The sequence below is a fragment of the Vulpes vulpes genome, chromosome 14 (genome assembly GCF_048418805.1).
Source record: "Vulpes vulpes isolate BD-2025 chromosome 14, VulVul3, whole genome shotgun sequence".
NCBI classification, from domain to species: domain Eukaryota; kingdom Metazoa; phylum Chordata; class Mammalia; order Carnivora; family Canidae; genus Vulpes; species Vulpes vulpes.
In genome coordinates, this window is record NC_132793.1 from 104,942,681 (window position 1) to 104,950,105 (window position 7,425).

Consider the following 7,425-nt stretch of genomic DNA (forward strand, 5'->3'; position numbering starts at 1 on the left):
CCATCACGTAAGGCTCCAACTCCTCGCGGGCTTGTTCCTGAGCTCTGTGGAAGGTGCCAGGCCCCCAGCCAGCAGCTGACCTCCGGCCCGCAGGGTGCCGGCTCCTTTGCCTAGCAGGAGGCGGACTTGACCCCCATCGCCCCTCCAGGCCGCCCAGGCCCCTCAGGGCTGCCCACCCACGCGCCCCGCGCACCTGCACCGCGGCGCGGCCCCCGATTACACAGCGCAGCGGCCCGAGGTCCACAGGCTCCGGTGCCTTGCCCAAGGTCACCGGGTCTGCGGGCCTCGGCGCGGTGGCGGCCGATCACGCAAACCGCGAACCAACTTGCTCCTGCCCCGCGCCTGAGCTCCCCACGCCGCCCCTGGCGCTGGCCAGAGCCACGAAGGGCCGCCGGGGCCCGGAGGCACCGAGGCGAGCCCCACAGGCTCAGCCCGGGCCGGGGCGCAGCAGGGAGCGGAGGGCGGGGGGGGGCACTTGGGGAGGGGGGGAGGCGGCGGGGCGGGGGGAGACGCGGATCCACAGCGGCCTGGGCGGGGGCGGGAGGGGCCCTGCCGGCGCGCGGCCTGGGAGGGGGAGGAGGAGGGGCCCCCCGCCCCCGGCCCCGGCCCCCCCGGCCCCGGGCCCCCCCCCCGGCCCCCGGCCCCCCCCAGGCTCACCGGGTGCGCAGCGCCTGCCACGCGGCGTCGATGTCGGCGTACAGGTTCTTCTCGGAGGGCTTGCCCGAGCTGACGCCGTAGCCCGAGTAGTCGTAGGAGAAAATGTTGCAGTTGATGCGCGAGCCCAGGCCGATGTAGAAGCTGCACATCTGGCCCAGGTCCACGGCGTTGCCGTGCGAGAAGAGCAGCGTGTAGCGGCTGGAGGGCGCGCAGCGCACGAACATGCAGCCGAGCCGGTTGTCCCGGGCCGTGCGCGAGAAGAAGACCTCGACGGCGTCCAGCTCGCGCTGCGAGTACTGCCAGTCGGCGCGCTCGCTCAGGTGCAGGCTGCACGCGCCCGGGCCCGCGCCCTCCTCGGGCTGCTGCGGCGCCGGCTGGGCCGCGGCGGGGGGGGCGGCGGCGGCGGCGGCGGCGGCGGCGGGGGCCGGGGCGGGCGCGGGGCCGCGCTGCTCGGGCGCCAGCACCGTGTAGGTGGGCTCGGGCGGCAGGAAGGCCAGCTTGGCGGCGATGCGGCTCGGGCAGGGCGGGCAGCAGAAGAGCCAGCACAGCTCGCCCAGCGAGAAGCCGTTCATCCTGGGGCCTGGCTCGGGCATCGGGGCGGCCTGGAGCCCCGCCGGCGGCCGGGCGGGCGGCGGGGGCGGGGGCGGGCGGGCGGGGCGCGGCGGGAGGCGGGGCCCGGGCGCGGCGCGGCGAGCGGGGCGGGTCAGCGGCGGCCCCGCGACCGGGCGGAGGAGCGGGCGGCCCGGGCCCGCACGCGGCACACAAAGCCGGCGGCGGCGGCCATGGCTCCAGCGCGCCGCCCCCCCGCCCCGCCCCGCCCCGCGCCCGCCGCCGCCGCCGCCGCCGCCGCCGCCGCCACTTCCGGGTTATCGCGCGCCGCCGCCTCCGCGGGGACTCGGCGCCCGGCCCGCCACCGGGGCGGGGCTCCGCGACCCCTCCCCCCACGGCCGCGGGCACCTGCCGGGACTGGGGGCCTGGGGGGGCGCGGGCACCTGCCGGGCCTGGGGGCGTGGGGGGGACGCGGGCACCTGCCGGGCCTGGGGGCGTGGGGGGGGCGCGGGCACCTGCCGGGCCTGGGGGCGTGGGGGGGCGCGGGCACCTGCCGGGACTGGGGGCGTGGGGGGGGGCGGGCACCTGCCGGGCCTGGGGGCGTGGGGGGGGCGCGGGCACCTGCCGGGCCTGGGGGCGTGGGGGGGGGCGCGGGCACCTGCCGGGCCTGGGGGCCTGGGGGGGCGCGGGCACCTGCCGGGCCTGGGGGCGTGGGGGGGCGCGGGCACCTGCCGGGCCTGGGGGCGTGGGGGGGGCGCGGGCACCTGCCGGGCCTGGGGGCGTGGGGGGGCGCGGGCACCTGCCGGGCCTGGGGGCGTGGGGGGGCGCGGGCACCTGCCGGGACTGGGGGCGCGCAGGGGAGCCTCAGGTCCCCGGACGCCCCTGCTCCCGGGTCTGCACACGGGCTGCTGGGCCCACCCCTTAGGGGAGCCTGGAGGGGGCGCGGGTACCTGCTGGACCTGGGGAACACGGGCCGTCCCCGGGACGCGCGGGGGCCCAGAGGAGACAAAGGTCCCCAGGATGCCCCTGCTCCAGGTCTGCTCGCTGGCAGTTGGGCTCACCCCACAGCGGAGCCTGGAGAGGCCGCGAGCTCCTGCTGGGCCTGGGAGGCGCGCGCAGAGGAACCCCAGGTCCCTGGGACGCCCCTACTCCGGGGTCTGCTTGCAGACTGCTGGGCCCACCCCACAGGGGAGCTTGGAGGGGCGCAGGCACCTGCCGGGCCTGGCCTGGGCAGCACGGGCCGTCCCCGGGACGCACAGGGCCCAGAGGAGCCTCAGGTCCCCAGCATGCCCCTGTCTCCTCCAGGGTCTGCACGGGGCCCATCGGCCGAAGGGATCGCGCAGGTGGTGGGGGCATCCTCCTGCATGAACTGTGGCCCTCACTCTTCTCTCCCTTCTCCAAATCCAAGTTCCACAGTGCACAGAGGTTCTTGGGAATCTCCTGAAGAGAACATTAATGGGTGGAGGAGCATGGGCATGTACCTGCAATATTTGGCTCTTGGCATCTGTGCTTCCTGAGCTCAGCTCACGTCTCAGCACGAGGGCTGCTGCTGTTGAGGGTGAGGACGGCCAGCGCCGCATGTCCCCGTTACAGGAGGTCGTTTCTGCATGTGGAGCCATGTTACCTCCCTAGGGGCGAGATTGGGCCTTTAGAGCGTCCCTGTGTCTGCAGGAATCAGGGCTACTCCCCACCTAGGAGGGTACCCTGTGAGCTTGTCCGTTCTGGTGCTGCCTGCGGTGGGTTTTCTAGGTGTCTTCTACAGGGGTAGTTTCTCAAGACGTGTCTTGGGTCCAAGATTTTTAAGTGGTCTTAATCATGAAAGATTTCTTAAAATGATTTAAATCCACTGTCTTCTTGGCGCTCACCTTTAAATGATTTTTTTTTTCAAACATAACTCCCAGTGCCTGAAACTGAGCATGCTCTGGTGCCAATTTCACAGAGCCTTCCACACTCCTCTTTTTGCCTCCTGATTTGGCAACTGAACTTCCTTTCAGGAACGGACAGGAGGTCCCCTTCCCGGACTGCCAGCAGGGCAGCTAGAGACATGGAAGTTGGCAGCATCTCAGCCCTGGACCTATTGTTTCAAGTAACACGTCCTGAGAATTTTAGCTTTTGTTGTGGCTTTAATAGGAGGAGTATTTTTGAGCACCCTCATCTAGATGAATTTGCCTATCCAGATTGCATTAACCTTCAGGACCTGGTTTTAAAAGGCCATTTCTTCACTGAAATAATTTTAGACATTTTTGAATGATCTAAAAAGTTCAGAGAAAACCCAGTTGGTAAAGCAGGCCGACAAAGTATTTCTTAGTCTATTTTAAAGTTATTCACACTTGGTGAAGCTTTGCCTAAAACCAGATTTTTAGCTTCATAGGATTGGGTTTCCTTCTTTAAAAAGGTTTGTAAGTTGGTACACTTCTGTGCACTCTGCTTGGATCTATACTTTGCTCCTTGTATTCAATTTTTGTGTATATATTATGTAATTTTTTTTATGCTCATAGCACCCAAGATTTTTTTTTTGTGCAACAGTTACAAAGATGAGTAAGACTGTCCCTTCTCTCAAGAACCTTACAATCTAATTAGAGCCGCAGGAGAAGATTTAGAACAGTTTCACAGATGCCTTCAAAGAAAGAAAATAAAACATCCACTCCCCATAAAAGCTAAGGAGAGTATCTTCAATCTTGGCTCAATGGTGGTGTTTCTGTGGGGAGCTAAGGTGATAGTCCTAATCAAAGTCAGAATAGGAATAGGACTCTAGGAACAGAGATGACAGGGTATCTAGCAGGCTCATCTTCCTTAAATACCACTCTCTCACCTGTCTTGGCAGGAGTTGAGTAGCAAGAAGTTCATACATAGTAGGGCACTGTGACCAGAGCCTCAAGGGGGTGTCCTCTACGTGGCTGATGCTCAGTGTTCTAGATGGCCTGTAGCAGTGTTAACATCATCCAGAAAATTAAAGAGCCAGATATTTATTTATGCCTTGCCTCGTTCCACAAAGGATTTGCAGAAGGTCGGACAGTGGAATACCAGTGCATAAATAAGTAAATAACTAAAAATTTGGCTTTTAGAAGGGACACAGAGGTGGACCGAAAGGGCCACCTTTCTTCAGACAGCTGTGTCGTCTCAGGCTTGTGTGAATGTTAAATGGAGACCCTAAAGTCGGGTGCCGTAGAGCAGAGCTACTGAACATTTTGTACCTTGAGCTACACGTAGTTGTGGTAAAGTTGGTGTTGCTCCGGGGCTCGGCTTCCCCGGGCCTAAGGGGTTCAATATCTCAGCACACCTCCAACACACCAGCAACTGATGCATCAGTGTGCCTTGCCATACTGATAGGAAAACTTTCACGGGCACCACAGAGGGAATACATTTTTCCTGTAAAATGCAAAGGTCAGGGATTACTAGCTGTTCGTTTTGACCCTAGGGAATTTCTGTGTGGCTTCTCACCTTCTTGTAGAGAAAGGTCTAACTTTGAGTTTGGGTCAGCAGACATATTTACTAGGTAGGTGCTTAACCACGAGTCGGTCACTGTGGATCGGGGGGATGCAGAGGTGGCCAGGACACAGCCCTCCTGCCCTCAGGAAGCTCCAGGACTGATCTGCAAGTCGGCACAACTGCATCCTGCCAAACCAGCCAGAACTGGTAACCCGAACAATATTCCCAGGAACTAAATCTGCCAGTTTGTTATTTAATTGGCCCTTTCCACACCAAACTTTTCTTCCACATTGATCTGCCCAATGTCGAGCTGCTCAAGATCTAACTCAGTTTATAAAAGTAAAACTGTATCAACAGCATAGAGGAGAATGCTCATTTTTATTTATTTTATTAAGATTTTATTTATTTATTTGACAGAGAGTGAGAGAGAGCACAAGCAGGGGAGCGGGAGTGGGAGAGGAAGAATGGGCAAGGGATCCTGAGGCTAGGCTTCGCCTGAGCAGAAGGCAGACACTTAACCCAGTGAGCCACCCAGGTGCCCTGAGAATGATCATTTTTAACTGATCATAAGAGAAGGATATTCATGCTTTAAAAATGAATCTGGTTATTTAGATGCACAGTAAAAGAGAAATCTAAAATAAATGGCCTGTTTTACTTTTCTCTTAATATAGGGGTGGATGCTCTGTGAAGGCAAGGGTTGTGTTTATTGTGGTCACCACTGCTCTCCCACCCTTTCCCCACCATCCATGCCTGGCAGAGAGAAAATGCTCAGTAAATATTAATTAAAGTGATAAAGAATGAATGGGTGTTTCGATGAGTGCACCAGGGGATAAGCCCGTTTCTTCTGCCTTGCGCATTACTATCAGTACAGGCTTTGAAGAAGATACAGAGCAATCCGAAGCCAACATGGCATCACGGTGGGTTTCTAGCCACTGCCTGTCCTCTAGCTGAGGAGCTGTAGTATCCCCCCATCCTGCTTACTCCCAGAGTAGAGTTTGTTCTGGGTGACAATGTTCCCAGTTCAGAGGCACAGTCATCGCACCTCCCCCGCTGTGAGAACAGCCCTGTGGCTTGCTTCTGGCCAATAGTCTCTAAGTGGAGAACTTTATGAGGGGACAGACTAACAGAGCCAGTCTCATCCATAATGTTTGCCTTTGCCCCCTCCCTTTCTTCCCACTCTGGTTGCAGGAATTATTGGAGCCACAGCAGCCACCTTGCAACCATGAGGGTGAATTTCCTCGCTGAAGGTGGTGAACAAGAGATGAGAATCTAGAGGCTTCATGGCCTGCCTTTGTCTGGGCTTCTTGTTGGGTGAGAAAAGTAAACTGCTTTGTCCTTGTAGTTAGATATTTTGTTACTGTAACCTGATGTGGTGATGAGGAATCCCCATCAGAGATTAAAAGATTTTACACTGTTCTCCCCTATCTCAGGACAAAGAGTATTGTGTTGTTCAACAGTGAAACAGTTTATGCCTGGATTCCGCTTATTTCCCATAGAAAAATATTAAAGTATAACTAAAGGTGGGATAGATTTTGGAGGAGATATCTATTAAACTAACACATCTGAAATGTCAGGTGGGGGGAGCTTATAATTTCGGGGGAAAAAATAGCACACATGACACTTTGAGGCTTTTCCAGGGAACCTATGCCAGGGTTCAGTAGGGAAAGGGGCCTGCCGATCAGATAAGAGCTTTTGGAGGCAAAATATCTTTTCCCAGAACCTTTTTCAGCCCAAGGGCCCTTATCAAAAGTGTTGAAAATGGAGTCGCTGGAATCCAGCTGGGGAATGCTCACGGATCTACAGGATGAGCTCATGGATCTACAGGATGCTTAGAAAGCACTGGAAGAGATAAGGATTGAAAGAAATAAAACACCAGCCGCCCACATACGTGTGTTTTCACAGTTCCATCCGTTGCCTGGATGACTATATCTTCAAACCCGCTGTTGGCACGAGTCCCGCCCTGAGCCTGGACTGCTCACAGGAGCTCCAGCGCTCCTGAAACTGATCGCACAATTTGGACATGGTAAACTGCTGAAGATGGGAACTGGGACTCTCTGGTCCCACTCTATATAATTAGCACCAAACATTATGTCCCACCACGTCATAGGAGCTCAACTGACTGGAATTCAATTGCTGGTCATTTCTAATCACTTTTTAAAAATATGCAAAGATGTAATAGACAACATTAAAAAAGTAATTTTTTCTAAACAGAAAGTGGGAATGGCCTTTTGTCTGCTGAGTTTGTAAATCTAATTTGAAGGTGATAAAGAGTAATACCCCATGGCATTAATTTTAAGGTTTTTTTTTTTTTTTTCCCAGAATTTTGGATAGCTACATATTAAAACAGTGTACAAGAGTGATTCATCTGTAGTGTTATTCCAGGGAAATTTATAAGAACAAATACTAAAAACATACTTTACAAAATAGTAACACACACAAAAAAAGTAATACCAGCATCAGACTATGCAGAGGAACCAAAATGACCTAGCTGCTTATAAGTATTTACTGTATGATTAAGTTGATAGGTCAGTGGGGATATATTAATTCATTCAATTACTGGTTAAATATTTGAAAAAAGATAAAATTCGATTCTGATGGATCAAAAAAATCAAGGATGTTTTTTAATGAAACCAAAAGATAACTGGAAAATAGAAATGAAATTTTACAGGGGCACCTGGGTGGCTCAGTTGGTGTCTGCCTTTAGCTCAGGTCATGATCAAGTCCCTCACTGGGCTCCCTGCAGGGAGCCTGCTTCTCCCTCTGCCTGTGTCTCTGCCTCTCTCTGTGTGT

The 7,425-nt window shown here is 56.3% G+C and overlaps 1 protein-coding gene and 1 long non-coding RNA gene across 4 annotated transcripts in view; one reads left to right on the forward strand and one right to left on the reverse strand.

Annotated features, from left to right (window-relative positions):
• ABHD17C (abhydrolase domain containing 17C, depalmitoylase) overlaps positions 1–1,460 on the reverse strand; it is a 47,635-nt gene extending 46,175 nt beyond the window's left edge. The window contains exon 1 of the mRNA XM_072737478.1: positions 658–1,460. Coding sequence (XP_072593579.1) covers positions 658–1,250 — 593 coding nt within the window. The 5' untranslated portion in view covers positions 1,251–1,460. The remainder of the gene's footprint in view (positions 1–657) is intronic.
• A 532-nt stretch (positions 1,461–1,992) lies between these two features.
• LOC112921111 (uncharacterized) lies at positions 1,993–6,921 on the forward strand. Of its 3 annotated transcripts, none has more exons than XR_011997129.1 (3): positions 1,993–2,764; positions 5,824–5,946; positions 6,353–6,921. It is a non-coding gene; the product is annotated as an uncharacterized lncRNA (long non-coding RNA). The 3 variants fall into 3 exon arrangements; XR_011997128.1 differs by having other exon boundaries at positions 6,365–6,921; XR_003235187.2 differs by having other exon boundaries at positions 1,996–2,764; positions 6,538–6,921.
• Positions 6,922–7,425: the final 504 nt, after the last annotated feature.